This window comes from Bombus bifarius, unplaced genomic scaffold (genome assembly GCF_011952205.1).
Source record: "Bombus bifarius isolate JDL3187 unplaced genomic scaffold, Bbif_JDL3187 scf7180000008062, whole genome shotgun sequence".
In the NCBI taxonomy this organism is placed as follows: domain Eukaryota; kingdom Metazoa; phylum Arthropoda; class Insecta; order Hymenoptera; family Apidae; genus Bombus; species Bombus bifarius.
In genome coordinates this window covers 1,325,156-1,347,739 of record NW_022884426.1, presented here as the reverse complement: position 1 = coordinate 1,347,739, position 22,584 = coordinate 1,325,156, and the positions used below count along the sequence as shown (strand labels likewise).

The 22,584-nt window shown below is 44.0% G+C and overlaps 1 protein-coding gene across 2 annotated transcripts in view; it reads left to right on the top strand.

The window, feature by feature from the left end:
• The first annotated feature begins 12,935 nt into the window (after positions 1-12,935).
• LOC117208346 (LHFPL tetraspan subfamily member 6 protein-like) overlaps positions 12,936-22,584 on the top strand; it is a 31,106-nt gene continuing 21,457 nt past the window's right edge. The window contains exons 1-2 of one of the 2 annotated variants that reach the window (XM_033449484.1): positions 12,936-14,251; positions 22,313-22,431. In XM_033449484.1, coding sequence (XP_033305375.1) covers positions 14,162-14,251; positions 22,313-22,431 — 209 coding nt within the window. In that variant the 5' untranslated portion in view covers positions 12,936-14,161. The remainder of the gene's footprint in view (positions 14,252-22,312; positions 22,432-22,584) is intronic. The other variant, XM_033449483.1, reaches the window with a different exon arrangement.

The window sequence follows — 22,584 nt, the reverse complement described above, 5'->3', positions numbered from 1 at the left end:
TGCTAGCTGTACTGCCGAATATACAGGGTGTCAGAAGAGGTCGCGACAAAAGTTGTACTGCGTGTTAACGAGGTCAAGTAGGTAGAGGGAAGTTCGCACAAGCTTACATCCGAAAACGTTGTATCGACAAGTTGTAAAATCGTTGAAAAACTTGTATCGGTTTGGCGATCGTAATAAACGTTCGAAATTCCTTCCTTCTGCGAAAATCCAGGCTTCTATTCGTCCAACTAACGATTGTCGAACTCTTTCGAATATTCCTGCTGTCGTAGAAATGCATAGTATCGAGTGCATTTGCATCTGTCTGCGATTCTGTACGAGTCTTAAGGACAACTCTACCGGAAATCTTTGAACGCTTATAACTTTTCAATAGAGCATTTTCAGACACGAGTTTGTACGACCGTTCTTTTTACTTTACTCGACCTCACTAACACGTGGTATAAGTTTTGTCCCGATCTTTCCGGATACTCGCAGAAGATCTTCTTGCAGCTTTTGCGAATTTATCGAATCGAATTGAACTTTGGCAATATAATCGTAACAGCAGCGCTAATGAAATTGCAAATTGCTTCGCGTGATACGTTCACGTTTACAGGTGTCGTGTACACAGCGGTCGATAACTTATAGACAGTTGACGCAACAAAGTCTCGTGTGTCGTTAGGCGTGTGTCACTGCTGAGCATCTTATCGTTCAAAACTTCGCTAACATCTCGTAATTGCAAAACTAATAATATTTACATGTCCGCGTGTTTACCAAGACATTTTCGCTCAGTTTAACAAGTACTACGTGCTTCTCAACTTTGCTACCAACTGTCTCAGACATCCTGTATTGCCAGCAACGATAGTATCTTGGTTGCTTTTGCTCGCGTTACCAACACCGCGGCCGGGTATCGAAATCCAGCCAAGGTAAAGGTGAAAAAGAGGTTCGATTTACCAAATCGTTGAATCGGGCCAGTCGTTCGCAGAAGTTGAAAACCTGTACGGAAGGTTGCGAGTTGAGAGAAAAAAGACCAACATCGAGGGAGAAGAAAAAGGTGAAACTGCACGTTACAGTCGAGTTAAACGTTCTTTCCTTGCTTCTCCTTCCGAGAAAGCCGCTTTTCCTCCTGATGATGCTTCTCCCGATGCTCCGGAGAATCGGAAAGTTCAACGGTGCCAGGAACTCGGTGAGACTGTATTTATTCACCGGCTTTTCGTCCCGTGATAAGGGTCTTTTGCTGGTTCACCGAGCGCACCGGTTGGCAGACGAGAGCTGGCTGTATCCTTAGTCCGTTTTCTCTCTTCTAATAAACTCCTTCTTATCTGGAGCGGTTCGGCCCGCTAGTTCCGTCTCGAGGTCCCGAGAAACCGGCAATAAAACTAGACTTTCCTGGCCATTCTTCGCCTCGACAATGCCACGCTGCTTAGGATCCGAAATAGCTAGTGGAAATGTGGGTTAAGTCGACGACATTAAGGGAAAAACAGACTCTGATACCTGACGTATAGATTAATCGACATACATTTGGATTCTATGAATCGGAAGCGATGGTCTGTCTTTCTGTCTTGGGGAGTCGAACGTCTGAGATTCGATGATTTTTCCACCTGTCCTTCACAACTTAACGTCGTCTTTCCAGCTTCCAACTTAAGCGTGCAGAGTAAAATAATGCCATATAAAGTCATATTAAAACCTGTTTGGACCTATGGGATCCAACTATGGGGAACTGCGAATAATTCCAACATAGAAATTCTTCAACGATTCCAATCAAAAACTCTAAGATCCTTGATAGATGCACCTTGGAATGTTACCAACGAAACAATACATCGCCACCTTAAGATACCTACAATTAAAGAAGAAATATCCAAATTCAGTAATAGATATTCAGTATAGATATGTGGCCAGGCCTTTTCTACGCAATTATTCAATTGAAGGAGCGACGACACGTTGATGGACCATTCTTGCCATTCTCTCGCGACATTGTCTATAGTTTACTCGATATCTCTTAGGCCTTTTGTCCAGGATACTACACTAATTATTATGCTGAATCGTTAAACAGATTCGTTATACTTATTCGCTCGATCGACTGACTAACTGATATTGATTCGTGCGACTGACTGTGTCTGAAGGACATGATCGTCTATCGATACTGGTCGAGGCGGGTACCAAAAGGTTTGAAATTGTCTCTCCGGTTGTAGGTTGCACGTAGCAGCGAAATTGCTTTATCCAGAGTTTGTTTATTACATTATGTGCGTCGTGCAGTGTTAATCCTCCGTGGCAAAACAACTATGTGAGGCATCTTCGTATCGAAACGTCCTAAGACGCATATGCCGCTATAGAACGTTCGTCTTTTCTTGCAATAACGTTTGGTATCGTATAGCGTAGATAACCGATTAAAAAATCCTGTTAACTGTCCATGCACGATAGAGCAAGGAAATTTATAACCGGGATAGGACGAAACTACCATTTACTAGTGGTATAAAAAAATAGTATAAAGGTACCGAGCTAGTTTAAAATAAATGAAATACTGGAATCCTGAAAAATAAACACATGGTTGGTCCGTATCCATCGAAAGAATTACAGAGGTAACTGGAATAGTTTGCCATCTACTCGCAATCGAACTCTTGATTCTTGATCGCTTTCAGTTTGCACAGTTTACAAAAACGCATCCGCTGAAAGTTAGCCCTCGTATCCCCTTGCTTTTGCTCGGCGGAATCGTTTCGTCACGGTAAAGCTAAAAGCTTCGCAAATATCCGGAAACACGGGGGAAACCGTTGCCAGCTTGTCATTTCCGACCATGCGACGTCTAACCACAAACGGGATGCGACGAATGTCCGAAAGCGACACTCTGTCGAGCTTCTATTTTTCGCCCTACGACGGACAAAACGATTCAACGGAATAAAGAGGAAACGCGTTTTTCAACGAAATACGCATTTCCATAGAGAAAATTCGCATATACATACGCTAAGCCGGCTTTTCAATTTATACGCTGGCCATAAAACGCGTGCAAGCAAAACCACCTTTCACGTATATTGTCGTCACCACCTGATCATTTACATTTTCTCTTGTATCCGTTATTTCGTTAGACGAGTTTCTCACATCTTTTAATTTAATTCATCGCGAATTTCTTCCGCGTGTAGATCAACATCATCGTACATTCTATTTCTATCGTTTTCCTTTCGTACAATTCTTACTTGACCTGCACTTTTCCATCTTACGCGAATACAAGATTTCCACCGACCGGTCGTTTTTCTAATAATCTGCGTCGCAATCGTCGCGTTCTACGTGCAAGTTCTAAATTATCGTTCGAAGGTACCGAGTTCGTAACACGTCCACCGTCGAGCCTAAAGAAACGAAGTAAAAATTCCGAACAAGTATATTTATATATTCGCTGTCCCTAACGTTCTGAAACTTTTAATCAAAAGAAAGTTTGCCTCGAGACTGCATTCAACGCTTTATCGATAAAGGGCTGGCGTATTCTTTTGTCTGTTCCGAGGCATAGCCTTTTCAAGACACCCCGATAGATACAGTCGAAGAGCAAACGTGAGCTGAGATCGTTTCTCGGGTCAGAGAGCCGCGCTCGAGTTGGCGAGAAAAGTAACACGTAAAAGAAATCCAAAGTAGTCGATAAGACCATCTAGTCCCGCCATGGAATGGACGAAACACGAATTTCAAAGGCATTAACCGTGCTTTCTAATCGATTACCAGTCGATGTTGAGTCCATCGATGGCCAGACTGGCCGGTAGTTGGACCTACGAGCAATAAAATTTCTTTTTATTCGGCTGGGTAGCGGCCGGTCGACTCGTTCGGCCAACCGATCGAAAAACTGATATTCTAGGTCGACGCGTTTCATCCCGAGGATAACGAGTACCGACGTTTACAGGCAGTCGAGCAGATGTTGCCGATCGCGAGCTTCGATCTGGCTCATTTAACCGGAAGAGGAACGACCGCTACTTGTTGACGTCGCCTTTCTCCAACCCTCCGAATTATGAATAATGGATGGCCAACAGAGCCGACGCGATCCTCTGCCCAACTCCTTGTCAGAGTCGAAACCGAGTCGTCCCTTATCTCGACCAGGTTCTTCTTTTAGTACTGGCAACTTTCGTGACCCGGATCCTTCCGATGGATGTTCTGATATCGTGGTCACTCGATCTTTAAGTATTCTCATTGCATTGTTATCGTATATGATATTAGTAATATCGATTTTTCATTTCTGTCGTATTTTTCACGTTGGTTAATTATTAATTATATGTTGGAAATATGTTTCTAAATTTGTATATCTGAATTGGATAAAGTGAGGAAATGATAGCGATTTCAAGATGCCAATTTGTCAAAGATTTTCTTTTTTTAATATTTATTAAAATTACAATCAATTCTCGCGTTGAGAATTTTCAGTAATTTTTCTGGCGTGGCGCAGTAACATGGCTAATTATTTATAATAAGTTATTACTTATTATAAATAAGTATAATTTGTACGTAAGTATTATAAATAAGTAAATATTACTTAAAATTTGTCAAAGATGTATCGATTTTCGATGAAACGAACATTAAACGTAAGGAAAGGAATGGCGTCGATCGCATTTCCTGTACATCGTGTTGTAAATAAATAAGTTTGGTTGTATAACGTTGAAATGGGCACCGCTTCTAAGAAAACTCTACATCTGGTCTTTTTAGTTTTCTCAAGCACCGAAGCCATAGACTGGGACGAAGGCAGACCATAGACAGTAGACAGGCGACGATGGCTTTGGGGTTTTCGGTTATAGGGTAACACTGCTAGCGTGTGGATCTGGACCAGTTCAAATTATATTCCTACTTGTACTTACACTTCTGTATTAAAATATATTTTCTGCTTTACAATTTATCCACGCGTTCCTCTGTTCATACATCTAATAACCTCAACATATAATTTCTACTTATCCGATAACCTCGTTGTTGTATCGAGCGAAAGAAATTGTCGAACGCGTTACGAACAAGTCATCCTTTCTAGAAGAAAAAAAAAATACGTCTTTACAATCCGACGTCTTGAAATCGCTGTAACTCTGCCATTTGCAATTGCCTGTTGGATACGGCCATCGAGATGGTTATTCTTATCCTCGATGCTCACGGCGAGGAATCGCGTGCAATAAAGTGTTTCTTTGTCGAGATAATCGCGGCTATCGAACGAACGATGGAAGAACGTTATCGGTTCACCTCCCGCGGAGAAAGCGGTCGCGAGCCAACCCTAGATATTCGACCGGTCGTAAAAGTAAATCCGCCGGCTGTAATCTGTTTCGGAAGATGGCGATTCCTGGCGGCACCTTGGCACGCGATAAAGCAGCCGACTTTGCGGGAGTCTATTTCAGTCGGCCGGGACAGGAAAAAGGAACGAAGGGAGGAAAGGTACACTCGCGTTTCTCACCGACGAGCGAGGAGAGTATCGACCGTTGCAAATTTTCCACAACGAGTTAACAAGAACAGGCTATTTCAAAAATTTTCCATTTTTATATTTTCTCCGGATATGTTGGATGAGATCTTTGTCTCGTAGTTCGATATTCTGTAGCTTGAAAAGAGAGAGAGAGAGAGAGAGAGAGAGAGAGAGAGAAACGTAGGTAAAATGCAATGTTTTATATATATTTCACATCTTAAATGTTATCGTCAATTTTTATTTTTTACGAAAAGTAGAAAGCACGTATCTTTCCCAGAAATACAGGAAATCGTAAGAACAGAGAAGCTAGTATTTTATCTCGTACGCGAATTTTTAGATAAAAACTAGACGAACGCGAATAACGCGAAAGACGCGTAATATTACGATTTGGTCGATAATTTCTACGTTCTTTACTCATCTTTTTCGAACCTTATCATCTGCCTGTTTAAACGCATTTGTAAGAAGATCTCTCGCAGTCTGTCAAGGTTAATCGCCACCTCCGATGGGTCGAAGTATAATAATACACGCCGCGTCACAGTTAGTGTCTTTCTTTATGTCCCTGGACTAATTTATGCATCGGACGTAGAGTCGCGTTCGCGTAAAAATGCGCTTACGAAAAACGAGGTTCTGACCCAACGGTGGCCACTCCTGCACTGTATCCAGAGACAATAAAACACGATGGAATTTACAGAGAGAAACGAGAGTGTTTCCTTTGGTTGGACCAGTAGCCCGACGCTCGTACAGCGTCGCGGTCAAACCTCGCCTACGACAGCTCGGAAAAGAGAGGAAAAGGTGCAGGAGAAAAGAGCGCTCACGGTTCTCGCATTCGTAAACCAGCCGACAGAATGGAAAGTTTTATTCGGTGCTAAGAAATGGAACGTAACGTCGCGTCGCTTCTTCGTCGTCTCTCTTCTCATCCGGTTCTCCCACTGGACCACCCCCGGGCCTATTTTCTTCCGCCTACGTCCGCTTCCTGACCTTCTCTCGCGGTCTCCAAACTTTCCTCTTCCTATGCCCCCTTCCCGTTTGTCGAGTTCTGCCGGTTCCACGCTTTTCCACGCTTTGATCCAGCTTCTCTTTTTCTCCTCTTTCAATTTTAATCTCTTCTCGGCCTTCTCTTCCCTCTCCTTCGAGCTTTGATCTTCTTCTGCGTCCACCTCGTCCCATCTTCACGTCCGCGCGAAAACTTCCCACTGAGAACTGGATTCGAGTAACGTTATCGCTTCGACGCGATAGCGCTATCATGACGTACATACTTTCTCTACGTTGCACAGCGCGATAACGTATCGTCGACGGACCACGGTTCTTCTACTGGATAATACGTTTTGGATATGCACCGTACACGTACGCTGTTGGCTGTTGAACAATGCGAATTTAAACCCTCAATTCTCATGGTTCGCGTAACGGTGAAATATCGAGAATTTTGTTCATTTCCTTCTCTATCGATATAAAACAACATGCATCAGATGTTTGTTTCCAGATACAATGTTAAATGCATGTTCTTCTTAAAAAAATAAAATATCGAGTAGCTAATCGAACAACGTACAACGTTCTTTTTTCGTAGAAAAAAAAATTGATGCAATAATTAATCGTAATAGTTGATTAATAATACGAAACTAATTGCCAACAGGGTATTATGTAATAATACGTTAATAATAATACGTACATAGAATAGAATACGTATAGTGAGTAAAATCGTGCGCTGTTCGAGGACCAGCTGTGTACGTAATGAAAAACAAAACAAAGAACCTAGGAATATTATTCATATAGTTTAGTATAGCGTCTAGTATAGGTTATGCAGGTCTTTTTCCTGGAGAAAAAGAATTTACATCGTATCGTATTAGTTCGGGATATTTCGCCGGCGAAAGCATTATTTCCTGTTCGCCGAGTAAAAGTTTCCGCGGTAGCGAGCTCAAAACCCGCCGGATGCTTCATCTGGAACGAGATTTAATTTGCAGTAATGGAGAAGTATACGGTATAAAGGCGGAAACCGTTGCGTGGAAAGTGTGCACCGGACGGCGATAACGGTGACTATGTCCCTTTCAGCGAGTTAGATGTACCGGGCAACGGTGTCGAAAAAAGAGAAAGGGAAAATAGGAAAAAAACGGAGAGCGGTCGGTGCGAGGGAGGAGAGAGAGAGAGAGAGAGAGAGAGAGAAAGAGAGAGAAACGGGAAATATACGTCTACGGATTTGGCGGAAAAAAATTCGGAGCTTGTCAGCTTTTCAATCGGTCACGTTGTTCGCTGGCGCGTTACAACGTCAAAATATTGTTTCGGACAAGTCGCTTTGTCGAAACATCGGTGGCGTGCCGCGACTCTGAAAATAATGCGTCGTTCGTTGGATCGTAACTCACGTTTCCTTTTGTTTCGGAAACATTTAGCTCACCGCGAACCAGCCAGCTACCGCGTCGCTCGTAAATAATCCCTCGCAAGTCTCGTGAAATTTGTCTCTCTCTCTCTCTCCCTTTTATCGAAATTTGTCACCAAAATGTACAAACTGTAAAAATTCTCTGATTAATCGATCTCAACTATCGAACTTTGTTGACCATTATCGCTAACGTATCTCGCACACATGTATCGTTAAACGTTTCGCTTTTTTCCTTCTTTCTCTCTCTCTCTCTCTCTTTCTGCTTTCGTCTACTCTCTTCCCCTCCTCTTTTTTCACTTGCCCTCTGAAAACGTTTCGTTTCGCGCTTTCTTGTTTGGTTTTTCATCAGCACCTGCACAGCAGCCAGTTCTCTACCAATTACGTCGACACCGTTTCCACGCCGAATTTCGACACTCCAATCGCCAGGCGAAAAAGCTGTGACGCTGTTGGCCGCGCGTGGAACTCGAACCCCCTGTGTTTCAAAAATCCCGCGTAAAAGAGAAGAAAAAAAAATACACAGCCGACCAACTTGGACTCGCAGAATAGGTTGCGCCTCTGGTAGGAATCGGTGTTCCACGAAAACTTCAGTTCATCGTCAAGGGGCGTAGGGGTTGCACTTCGTATTTCTGTTTTGTCTACACGAACCATCGTCCACGTGCCTTGTGATTTTCCGATTCCAGCGGATCGAATTGCACGGAATATTTTCCTCGTTACTTTGCCTTTGGTCGCTAGTCGCGTGGAATTTCGTCGCGGAGCAAAGAAGTTTGCGCAAAATTCGTAACACTTTACGCGAGCGTAAATGAATTTTGGCGAATTTCAACGAGCGTAGAAAGAACGCCACTTTACTTTTTACACGATAGAACAGAAGAGATGTTTGTTCACAAAAACGTTTACGAATGTTAGGTAAAACGTTTCACGTGTCACGTTACACAGAGATGAAATATTTGTTTATAAAAAATGTTCATTCACGATGCTAGTTACGCGATTCTCCATCTCGCGAATACGACACTGTTTGCGTTAGTGAAACGTTTGCCCTGTTTATTTACTTATTTCTTATTCATTCCGGCGTATAGCGTGATTGCTCCGAATTGCTCTCAATTCCTCGAGCCACGTCGCAACGTTTCACATGACCCGGTCTAGTGGAGCGTGTGTCGTCTCGCTGCATCGCACCGACGACGTACACCGAGAAAATTCAATTTCATCTTCCCTGTATGCTCGACGAATATACTTCTCCGTTGGGCCACCGCTTCATTTTACACATCTTCAAGGACACGTTGCGCGTGCAGCAAGCAGGTCGACATCGTACGAAATTTTTAACTCCGACAGAGGACGACGGGGCGTTTGTTGGAAGCCGATTTCTGATCGTGAAACCAACGCGTTCGGTCTTTGTCGTTAAAAAGAAAGTTTTTGGCGCACGTGCCTTCCAGATGACTCGAGGCGAACACAGCGGGAGAGAAAAATGCACGTCTGCTTGTTGATAAATATTATCGTAGTCTCCGAGTGTTGGGAACAAGGATATTGCCAGGGGATAGTAGGAAAATAAGATGCTGCTCCATTTGTTCCATCCTCGTGCCCTTTACTTCTACGCAAACAGTTTAGAAGTTCAGACGTTATACGTATACAGCCAACAAATACAAATACGAATGCTATATGGGATCGAGACGTTTGTGGAAACTTAACGTATTTTAGACTCGCGTTAACGTATTTCAGCTTTTTAACCGAACTTCTGTTACGAAATTGTTGTTGTGAATTGTCAAAGCAAATGCGTCTCTTTTGTGTAATTTAATTTTGTCACCTTTGTGCAATTTAAGTCTTAACAGCTTGACAACAGATTCGGACAAATCGATAGAAACGTGCCGAATTAATCAGTTTATACGTATGAAATATTTCTCGGAAGGTTTGATTTTACGGGACGTTGCCAACTGTTAAAATCCTGTCACTCGATTATCAATTACACTGAAGAGAAATGAAGCTGTACATTGCATTTGTCGCGTCTACATTTTTAAGGAGATTCATGACGAAGGCATCGACATTTCGTTACTGATCGTCACCGACAATTAGACTATTGACGAATATCGGAGAAGTGTCGTGAAAATTGTTGCGAATATTTAACGTTTGCAGGAGATTAACATATTCTCTGTCGCCTTAGGTAATTTCTCGATGCGCAAGCTATTTCAAAAGAGTCTGCAAATGAAACACGACTGTACTAACTTCGCTGCAAGAATTTTTTAATTCTAAAATCTACACGAATTAAAACGAAATAATCGTTACGAGTCTGGAACAACAAAGTTGTTTGATAATTGTAAAATTATATACACCGCGCGAAACGTATTTTATCAAATATACCTTTCCAACAAACTACGCGCAGTTAAAAATTCATCCGGAAAAGAACGACGCTACCGTTTCCTATGTTTCAGCTTAACGTTTACACATTATAGTTTCTTCTTGAAAAATTCTACCAAATGTCCAAATCGGACAAATTATGAATGTAAACAACTAAATAAAAAAAAAAATTCTTGAACCACAGTTAAGTTGATATTTATCTTACGATCACAGCTCTATACCGCAATAGTATTAGTTTGTCCGAAAAGAGTCTTTCGTTTTATGAAGAAATAATAAACGCGCAACGTTCTTTGTTTTATATTATTTCGTCGAATTACGTGTACGATCCATTTTGTTCTGTTGAGATAAATACCGCGACGTTTCACAGACTTGGTTTCACGTTTGTCGCACTGTTGTAAAGAACACGTTTGTGAAAGAAAGACGCTTTACGGACAACCGAATACTAAAAACTGGGATAAATTATTCTGTCACTTGTAAGTTATTTCCTGTATCGCTAATAAAATTTACACGTTTTTCCCAGTAAAGAAGTTAGTTCGTCAATGTTTCAGCCGTAAACGCATCTATTACATTTTTAGCACATCACGCACAGACGCGGGAAATTCAGTTAACCGTATTATTTCTGAATCTGAACGATGCGTGACATTCGCCTGGTCGGAAATAGCGAGGGCGTGACGTGTCGCGTTTAACGTAGCGCATCCCACCATCGTTAAACAATACAGTCATTAGCAACTGTAACGTTGACGCTAATTATTCGCCACAATTTCGGCTTTTTCATCCAACCTGGTGCAACGAATGTGCCGAAAGTACGCTCCGAGTGGCTGTTTAGATTACACCGCTGCACTCTGCACCCCTCTCGCATGAACGATTGCAAATTATGTAGCGAACGAACGACTGCGAATCAACTTTAACGAGTTGTTTCACCGAATTTTGTTAATAGCCGTTGCTAGCCTTTTGACCGTGCACCGTTGTAAATTCATCTAAATTTATCGTGCGAGTAAAATCGGCGAGATTCTACGGTTCGATGCAAGTCGAAAGTAAAGTATAACGAAACTACATCGAAGGTTTCTCGTTTTTTAAGGAAACGCAGTCTAAAAATTTGTACAGTGATGGAATATATGGCCGTGGATTTGATTAATTCTCCATTGAATAACGGACAATCGATACGTTATTATGTACGAATATATAAAGGAAAAACATGATAACTCGCATTTCGTGTTTCCTTTTCACAAGAAAATATATTTAAAATTCAGCACGTTGTTAATTAATCCCATGTCCGTTTATTCGATTTTGGGGAAAAATTCTGCGAAACGTGAAAAACATAACGTTGCTTCTCGTAACACGAAAGTATTAAAAAATATTAAAATGTCGGGTTAAGCTTGGTTGGCTATGTCTTTGCTACTTTTAGCAGTTTTATATTCTTTGTGTTTAAATATTCCCTTTTAGTCATAAAGTACGATTAAAATAAAAGATTCAACAAAGACGCGCTTTTGTCATCTTCCTGTGAACTTCACACGTGAAAATAAGTCGTGAAACGTAATATAACATTTTCTCCTTTCGAGTCTCGTTTTTTCAGAAAATCCACTTTCAAAGTTTGTCATGTACACATGTATCACCGACCTAATTCTCGATTAAACATATTTAACCTCTAGTTTCTTCAAAATGAAGTTTTAAACTGCAAGATTTTATTGTACGTTTTGGACTTGCTTTCGAATCCACTGCGTCGTGTAATAAGTTCGTTCATCTCGGCGTTACGTTCTGGAAGTATTATAGAAATATTCTGTTACGGAAAATATCGTTTGCAATTGAATAATTTGACGACAACCGGAGAGGCGGAGCGAATATCGCGAGTATTTCATAAAAGAATCGTCCTTCGGTACCCAATAAATTAACTTGCAGATTTCTTTCGTAACAGGCCAGAAATTATTGCAATTTCATTCGAGTTTACGACATTGAAGATTATTGGAATATTATCTGCACCATCGATATCGAAACATCGGTTACTAAACATCGTGCAAAGAATATGAGAGAAAGTCAAGTACACAAATTGAAATTTTCTGACAAGATGATCACAGCCTTTGGAACGACGTAAAAATTACTTGATTCGTTTCCACAGAAGAATAGAACAAAATAACGCGTACACATCATTGATTATAAATAGTTCTTTTCTAAAAAGAAACGCGGACGAGAATAACTCGCTATCGATCCTTTTCTTCTGTCGAGTTCGCAATTAAACTTAAACACGCTGGCTAACTTTTTCTCAGAAATGAAATCTCCGACTCAATTTCCTTATTTTTCATTCTCCCCCTGTTTCGAACCACACGCTCTCCCTGACTTTACTCGTACGAATTTAGACCTACGACGTATGGATCGCGAGAAACTGAACCTTCCAACCTCACAAATAAATTAAACTTTCCTAACAACGTAATTAGAGCGAAGATCGACGTTCGCAGGCACCGAGCGACACTGCCCTGAGGAAGTCGAACGAACAAAATCCGCCGGTGGTCTCACGGGATTTCAGGCTGGTGCAAATGAACCGGTGGATAACAAACGAAAAGTTTGTCGCGGTGATAATGCAAGAAAGCCATCAACAGGTAGCCAGAAGCAGAAGGCTAGATGGAACTAGTTGGCCACCTTAATTACAAATTTCTTCTTTTTTTTTTTTTTTCTACTTTGGAAAGTGTTAAGGAAAGGCGAAAGCCGAAAGGAAGACGAAAGTACGGCGAAGAACGGGTATCGGTAGGGTTTGGCGGGGGTCGGAGGAGCCGCTGCGGTCACAGCACGCGCACACATGTTCGCCAGTCGGCATGGGGGCAGAGGGTGGACGAGTGGGAGAGCGGAGCGCGCGCCTTGGCACTCGGCGAGGCGGCGCGCACCGCGACAGACCGACAGAAGCGGTGGAAAGCGGAGCTCGGCTGAAGCGAGTCGAGGCTCAGTCGCAGTCACGAAGCGGCGCCGAGCACCTCCACTCGGTTGGCCAGTCGTCCCTCGCTATCCGCCTCTTTCCTGTCTCTCTTTCTCTCTGTTTCGTGTCGGCTTCCCTCGATAATTTCTCCAACGTGGAGAAAAAGAAACACCAAGAGCCTGTCGCGTGTTTATAATTAAACGATTGCATCGACCAAAGTGTCCGCAAGAAACGTTACTCCCTTTTTTCCTCTCCGTCGATCCTCTCTTTCCTATTTTTCTCTCGTCACGTCCCGTTCTTCTTTCATCCTGATACCCGAAGGCGGATCTCGCGCGCGCGCGCGCGACCTAACGACGCGATGAATTTCTCTCGAGAGCCGACGAACGCACGGCGTGGCTGCATGCGCTTCGCCGCGCCTCGCTCCGGCTATAATTAACAAAACCGCTCTCGTACTGCCGAGAGAAACTGTTCCCTTGTAACGTGCTGACGCTCGCGATCATGCCGCCTCCCGACGAACCTGTGCTTTAATCGTTTTTACTTTCCACCGATTCGACGACAAATCGATCAACAGTGTATCGTAGGTGGTGAGAGACAGTAGCCGAACAGATGGATCGTCGTTAGAAGCTGGGAAGAGAGGCGAGACTGTGTCCAGGGCACGCGAACGCGAGCAAACACGGCCACCGCGAACCTTGACCGTGAGTCTCTGTTCAGGTCTTTCCGTGGAACGACCGACCTATTAACCGATCTATTCTCATCTCTGGCGGCGTACTCGACGCGCGACCGCCTTCCAAACGCGACGTTTCTCCGCGTTCGCGTCTCTCAGTGTAAAAAGTGAGTTCGCGCGGCATCGGGAAGATCTTCGCCCAGCCTTTCTGCGATCAGGCTCGACAATTCCGTTGCCAGTGTACGCCAGGAAAGAGAGCGGCTGGAAGAACTGGCGAGGTTTCGAACAACCGTGACAAGTGGATTTCGCGAGTGTCGAGAAAGAACGAGCTTCGAAGACGTCGGTGTGTGAAGCGGAATCCTCTCCCGGATCGCGACGGCTGCCACGTTTCGAATAGCAGTTTCGTTGGCGATGCGCGAGTAGGATAGAGGAGAAGAGAGCGGCCGAGAGACGGAGAGAGACAGCGAGGAACCAGCGGCGAAGACAGAGGAGAGACGCTTTTAAACTGATGAGATGACAGTGCTGTGCGTGTTGTGGGCGACTCTGTCCACCGTGGCATCGATTCTCGCCTGCTCCGGATTTTACCTGCCTTACTGGATTCAGGTGAGTCGACGCCTTTTCCACCTCCGTCTTTGAGAGTTTTCCACGAGTCGCGAGGAAAAACCTAACTGTGTTTCAATCGCCAATCTCGCTTAACCGTGTTCATATAGTTCGCGTGATAGACGAACGCGTGTCAACGCAAAGAATTACAACGTTATAACTTGCGAAATGTTTGTTCATGTCAATTTACGAACTGAAGTTAGTTCATGTTTGAAATTAGTTTCGTAAAATCTCGTGAAATATGTCGAGTCGTTCCATACGTAACGCGGTTTGTCTGACAGTTGAGTTTAAAGTCGTAACGATGAGACTTTTATCGAGAAGAGAATAACAAACTGTCGATGGACAGATGATAAATAATCGTAGAAACGAAAGAAAGCATGCCTCTGATTAATTAGAAACGAACAGTCGTTTATTTCTTACCTAATGCACATAGCTGTTCATTTTATTTACGAGATGTCGCGATGTATGCTTTGGACGTTTGCTCGTTTTTACGATCCTACAAAGGACGAATGTCTTTTTCGTCGCAGTTATAAATTCGCAGAGCCGTTAATGTAGAATTTCATATAAGCGTCAGACGCGTAAGTACGTCTGATGCAAATGCGCTAGTTGAAGATCGTTTACGCGTATGCTCGTTCCATGTATTATAACGTAAGCGTCTCACAACGACAGCAAATCTATACGTTTGTTCGGACTTACGCTTACAGAAAGATCCACTTTTAGCTCTTTGTTCCGTGTCGTAGCACTGAAAAGAGTCGACGATAATCTCCTTTCTTCCAGCTCTGCGACGGTTGGATCGCGGATATTTCTACAAATTAATATTCCAAATAGGCTTCTCGCGGTTCCATTCGCGTCTTACTGCTCGCTGCGGCGACAGACCGGCTACGAGGTGGCCAGCGACTCGTAACGCGATGACGGATCGATCATTTTCGCAAATTTATAGCCTTTCGGAACGAACCGAGTCCACGGAATCGTTTCGCCGCCTCGTAACTCACCGGCTAAGAGCCGAACAGTGTCCGTCAATGCTGCAAGTCAACGTTCCAAATTCTTCTTTCTCAGCCGTTGCGAGATTTACGCGATCGTCGATTGAACGTCGCCGCGATCGTCCGAAGCAAATAAACACGTAATTGCAGCGTCGAGCGAAAGAACGACCAGAGGATCGGTCATGATTTTGTCTCTGATAGGTTATCGAGTCGGCGAGTTCGACAGTTGCGTTCGACATCGATCGATTCGTATCGCTGACAACGGGTTTCGTAAATTAAACATCGTCGTTGAATTAATAAATACCGGCTCGGTAGATTGTCCCGCCGAGCGCAAAGTGAAACGAGCGTAATTCCGATTCATAACGTTGCGTCGCCAGTTATCGAGCAACCAGCTTCGTTTTCACACGCATCTCTATAATCCGATGTTGATAAACTTGGGTTTTCGACGACCCACGGTTTCGTTAGGTGTCGGTTCGTCGTGATACGACGCAACGCGATTGTAACTATTTATTGGAGACGCGAATGAATCACTTGCCCCGATATTTTATAGTAAGAACCGCGACACTCTGCCTCGTTATCGACATAGAATAAATCTTGATAGAAATTTCTTCAGCGTTACATCGAATTCCATGATCCGGAAGGTGACAACTCTTGACGAATAAGTACTTGTTAAACATCGTACACGCAGACGACTTAGAATAAAACCCTCGTCGAATTCCATCACCGAGACTCTAACGGGTGACGGTAAATAAATACGTACCTACTTGTAAACATCGCGTTTATATTTATTATTGTTATCGTTCCTCACGGTTGATCGTCGAAAACAGTTGCAGGAAGGACGTCCGCCGCATCCTGTCGTCTTGCTCGTTTTTTCTCTCTGTCGGTTGGTAGCAGGCGGTGTGCGAAGAACGCCGCCTGGAAAAAAGAAGAAGAACGCCTATTTAAAGCACCTGGGCGGAGGATACGAGCTTTCTGTCTCTGGTGAAAGAAGTCGTTAAAAAGACGTCGACGTTTGCCGATGTTCTTTGATACTATCGAGCTTTCATCGGACCGTTAGCTTTGCTACATAGTCACGAAAGCGTACAACGTCGTTTTTGTTCAACGACGAACGCGTCTCAACGAACAGAGAAAGAGAACGTTAGATTTTAATGTTCCACGATGCCGGACGTTGGATGACATATTTGTGGTTCTTCGGCTTCTCTTCATCCTGTTTTCGATAGTACGTTGCGCCTTCTTCTCGCGAACACTGCAACGTACCGTTGAAGTACTCGTAGCGTAGGTTGACTTTCTCACAGTTTGTTTACTATTTTCACGATACGTTGTTTGCTGTGTTATCTTTACGCCATTCAATGTTTGACAAGCCTAGTCCTACCGTGGTGAAGATATTCACCTTTAACGTTGAAATCTCAACGCGTAATCCTCGTTACGAGCCGCTGCAGAAATGACTTTTCGCATTTTTAATTTTCGCGTGTTGTTTTTTTAATTCCAACCATTTTACCGAAGACAGTCTGCTCGTGAATCGGTTGATAACGTAAAAGATACGAACAGCCAAGAAATGAGCGAATCTCAGACACGCGCGAGGGACGTAGCTTTCGAGTATCGTGTCTTGCTTTCGCGCGATATCGTCGCTCTACGAATACCTCGAAACCTGATCGGTAAGCCGAACAATCACAAATACATCAGAGAAGGATTAGTCGCGTGTTTTCACGTACGAGAAAGTACGCCGAACGGCTCAGAAGACGTAACCGGTGGAAGTTAGGAAACGAAAATCATTCTGTCGATCGCGGGGGCATTAAATTGCCGCGTAGCTCTGACAATTTCGAGCTGCGAAACCTGCAGCACGCGACACGTCGAACTACCCGTCCAACTTGCTTGGGAACTCTATCGCTAGCGACAAGCCATATTAATGTCTCCGGGGATGCGAAGACGTTGCTCGGAAAACAAAGATCCAAAGAAACCGTAGTAGCTTCGCAACTTTTCTCTTCGCTGCTCTGTGGTGTTCTCGAGTTAGACACGCGAGCTTTCGTCGCGCATTAACGGTCCTCGACTTGTCCATCAGATGGTCTACTAAAAAGTTGTGACAGTTTTTGACGATTGTTCGTCGCGACCGACTGGGCTTCGTGTGGTGCAAATAGTAGCCGGGTACATCGAACGTTTAGGATCAATGCAATTAAAACGATCTTATTCTTTGAATATTCGTTTAATCGCGTTTACGTTTATTTGAAGACACGCGTTTGATCCGATTTACGCGCGCGTTCCGAGTGTTTGTCCATCGTATGATGTTGAAAAACAGTTGGATAAATCGAACGTACCGGGCAAATACAGCGTGTTGGCAACGATCGCTTTGGCAAAGTTGCGATAGCGATTAAATTATTACGTTATTTGCCCTTTTGAACAAATACGATAAACGCGGATACGGATGGAGGCGGGGATTACACGTGTAACGCGACCGAAACTTTCTCGATATTACGTCGCTGTTAAATAGCGAGCAACTTTCCGCTTTCCGACTCGGGCGCGCCAAACGAAACGACGAAACTTGGAAACGCGAAATTCAAGACTTCCCGTCGAACCTCGTTAACCTCGGCCCGTCCCTTCTACGGTAAACGGTTCGCTAATTCTCTTCATTAGCTGTTGATTCTGCCGGTATAACGAAGTGCGATGCAATTATATGCCAGTCGATATAAATTTCGACGAACTGACACGAGTCGGACGATTCTCTGGCGAGAAAGCTTCGACAAAACCGCATTCATCGGTGTTAGATAATAATAATTCTTACCGTGAAACGCTTAGCAAATAAAACTCGCTAGAGATAAACGCGACAAGTTCACTTTTCCAAGTCATTTTTATTTATTCGAAGTTTGACAGTTTTCTGTTCGTTGCTTTCTTTATTCGACACGCGCGAGCTTTCGTCTCTCACCGGCAGCCTTCCACGTGTCTGTCAAATTGTCTAGCGAAAAACAGCGGCAATTTGCTTTCGTTTAACGTTATTCCTCGTACATAGTTCGTAGCGGTAATACTCCTGCAGCCTTGAGATGCATAGTAAACGGAACACGTAAATTTGCTCGATGAAAATTTGCGAATAAAACCGATCTCCTCCTTTAGAAGATTAATCTGGACGAGGGAAGATGGTTGCTGCAGTCGATGCTGAATTCTCAAGCAAGTATTTTCAATTGAGAGTCTTGGCTGGACCGAAAGCCAAAAGCCGGGGGATACGTGTGCCAGCGGTGCATTAGCATACCGATGAGCTCCGAAATTGGCGAATTACAGATTTTGCACGAAATTGTTTAGCGGCGACGTTACGCGTGGGAGGAAAATGCTGTTCCCGGGCAACGTGATTACGAGATGTAACGAACCGTGTGGATGGGTTGACAACAAACGAGTTCAACAAGTGCACCAGATTCCTACTCGAACGATGGAATTTATTCGGCCGAAAGAAATGTAAATGCAGCGTGGATGGAATGTTTGATGCGAGCGCTCCGTGTCGTGTAATTTTATTACATCTTGTCTAATGAATCGTGCAACATTTATCGCGATAGCATGTAACGGACGAAACAAATTTCTACCCAGAATCTATTTCGTTGGTTATACGTTCGGTTATGCTGGTAAAAGTAAAACATTACGCAAACTTTACAGTTACACGAACATAAGCGCCATTGATTTTAAGGAGACTACTCTACGTATGAAATATTCATTAGCTGGAGATATTGGCATCTGCAAAAGTGAGATAAGTCGTTCTGCGTCAGTGTCTAAGACACAGGTCAGACAAAAATGGTCCTAACATTTTTAAATAAAAAACCACCAAATATACAGGTCGACGAAATCGCCAATTTTTAAAGAAACGATTCACATCCGTTACTCGATGATTTAAGACATTAGTTTCTCCTTAATTTACACGTATTCTATTAACATCCACGCGCAGTTACTGTAATCTATTGAAGCGTCGATGCGTGTGCTGGCCATAAAAATAATAAAACTACTCGGAAGGATCAAGCAAACAGAGAAATCAGAAATGTTTGCTGGGACATATATGTTCTGTAGGGTCAAATGGGTTAAATCATAAAGTTTCTATGTTGCTCGGAGATACTGTGTCACGCGTTCGTGTACTAAAACCGACAAACTAACCCGCAAAGACCAAAGAGGGATGAAAACTCGCGAGGCACGGTTCGTTACGGGAGAAATGGGATTCGGGTCGGTGACGAGGCCACGGGTTGACTGTAGGTACCGGAACTTTGCAACTCGTAGGAATTGTTGGGCGTTACCTGGCCAATGCCAGGCTCCTTTCAAGACGACTGAATTAGATTGCAAACGAACTCCCCTTGTCAGAGGGTCATGCGACGTCACCGGGATCTCGCGATCGCGTCCCAATGGGACGTAGACCGACTCCACTTAACTCGGCTACGGACGGAGGAACGACGCTTGTTTCGCAAATTGGGCTCGAGTACTGGCTCTTGAAAGGAGCTAGGGATATTCTTGCAGGCTCCCTGTGGCCCGGATTCGCCCAACTTTCCAGAAAAACTCGTTCGCGTCGACGTTTCTCTTTTAACGCTCCTGCGAGTCTCCCCTCTTCGTTTCTCGAATTTCTCGCCGAGTTTCTATCTTCTCCTTCTTCTTTGCTGCCAATTATTCCGTTCGTGGATATCCCGTGCAATTCTTTCGCCCCAGCGAAGAAACAGTCGAGACGCGTACAACTTGCCTCGCCGATGCTTCGGAACAAAATTACGAGAAAGATTGCTTTGTGAACCGTGCAATAAGTGAAGTAATAAAGCATTTTCCGAGCTGCCGTACAAACTTGCCGCGTGAACCGCACCCTTTCCCTCTCTTTCTTCTCTGATACACGGACTTCATCGGAAACGATCGTATCCACCTCGTATTTCTCTTGCCGGTTCTTACAACAGATTAACGTTACGGCGTTCCTTTCGGCTGAAAGTGTCCAAGTACAGTTCGTGGCTTCGATCAACCGAAGTTCGATTATCCGCGGTTTCCACCGATCTCGGTTATCCGGATCTTTGATCGTCCGACGTAGATGCCATACGCGATACAATCCTTTTTTGAGTCACCTGGTTAGTCCCTGAAGCGTCGGCGATAGTTTTTGAACGTACGACAGAATACGGACAAAGAACCGGATAAGTCGCATTTTCCATGTTTTATAGGGGAAATTTCAAAATCCATTACGTTGAACAGTTTCGCGTTAACAAAATTGTTCGCTTTTTAAGGTTAAATACGTCGGTATTTCCATATTTTACAAAGGAATAACTTTAAAGTTCAATATATTGCCAATCAACTGCGTGTTATCAACATTGTTTTCCTCTTTGATTTCCAAGCCAAGCATGTGCTTGTCCACCCTCCTCGTAATTTTAAATACGTTGCCACATATACGTGTAGAAATATCGAAGGTATTAAAACATCCTTTTTTCTAGCATTTGTATCTTTGGTTCTTCTACGGTGAGCTAAGATTTTCAAAATCTATTTCCTGTGAAAATCTTTCAAGGCAACCGAGCTGTGTCTCGAACTAAAAGGCAATTTTGGATTCTAAAATCGCCCTCGTCGAACACGAGAAACAAAAGACGCGACTTATCCTGCACGCAGAATGTACACCAGACAGCAACGAGTTACAAGTTTCAGCTAACGTTGCGTGATTAACTGTAGCTCTGGATTTATCTCGAAGCCAGTTTTAATCGACGTTCCAGTGTACCCATTCGGTGTATGAATGAATGGAAAGTACAGGGCGAAATTGGAGCAAATTGTTCGTGAAATTGGCGGAGCTGCGCTAGGTCCGAGACGTTCTTCTCGAAGCGACTCGTTGTTAAGCCGACACGAGGAACGGCCGGAAAAAGCAGTCGATGAATAATTTCGACGTCAACATGCCGTGCACGAGTGTCCCTTCGAAACGTATATATCCTCCTTGAGCAGCGAAACGCAGAAGGAGGCTCTAAATGGCTTAGAAAATACTCGAGTAGCGAGATGAATAAATGCATAAGTGAATTTACATTTGCTTTGCTGCGCTCGCGTCTTCGCACGCAGTCGAAGAAGCAGTCGGATCTGTTCGTTTCAGCAGAAATCTCGCTAGACGAAGCGTGGCGAAGCGCGTGCGATTAGAAGACGGATCTGGCGCTTCGCTCCGCTTTTTGCGTTTTTCTGTAGCTGCAGAAAACACGATCTGACGAGACAATTCGTACACGTCGGTCGTTTTCGATGGCGCGAATTATCTTTGGTGCGAGGATCTCTAGAAGCTTTCTCTGTATCGTTGTGGACATTGAACGAAGGGCGTAAGGTCGAAGGGAGAAGTCGGTTCGAAGAGCCGCTTCACGGCGAACAATCGAATTTCCCACTGCTTCGACCAAGAATAATATCCCAGGAAATGCTGTCCGACTTTTAGCCGCTTGTTCCACTGCGAAGCGAAACGGCGCGCGGTTTTACGATGCTTCGCGAGGCAAGAAAAACGTCCAAGATACGACGCGCAGGACACCGCTGCAAAACTTAATCTCTCGCCGAAGAAACTACTTGGCACCGGGTCAACGATTTCGCTCGTGAATCGAGTTCTAATACAAAACCATGGCGAATCTCGTGTAAAGAGTAAGAGGGTATAAGTGTAAGAGTAACGATCTCTTCTGCGCTCCTTCTCCCTTGTCTCGGCGAGTTGTTTTCCTTCAGCGCCGAGCACCATTAACCCGGCCAAGATCCACTGGAAAATGCAAGCGCGAAAGTAACCGATTCGAAGTACGCGATTTTCTCGTGAAATTCAAACGCGCCACGTTGCCTCCACTTTGACTCGAAATCGGTCGTCGAGCCAACTCTTAAACGAGCTTCCGCGCGAGTAAAGTCTTCTGGAGACGAAAATAGTTGGAAATACGCGTGTGGCAGAACACGCAAACAGTGTTCTCCGCGAAATTAGTAATATATTTGTGCGAGAACGTTTAACCTTGACGCCATTGCGTCGACCTCGCCTCTTTGGTACTCGTGGAAATTCGCGAAGATCGTAAAAGGGTCTGCAACGAATCACGAGATGCTTTAACATAGTTGAAGCGCCTCGCGTTCAAACTCTTGCTCGGCCTGTCTGTTTGTACGGGTGTGTTCCGCATTTCAGGGACGACTGCTAGGAAAGGCAGACGCGTACTTTAGTTCCTTTCGACGCTGCAACTATCCACGGCTCAGGACGACGAACGCCCCTCCCGAAATAGTTTACGAGTGCGCCAGATACTCCAGGTATGTATATATGTATACTTGATTCTTCCTCGAAGAAACCCACGCTTACGAAAATCTTTCGCAGACTGTTGATGTTCTGTGAAACGTTCGTCGTACGAAACACGGGCAACGGGGCTCGATATTAAACGCGTATGGAAAACTTGTAGAAAATCT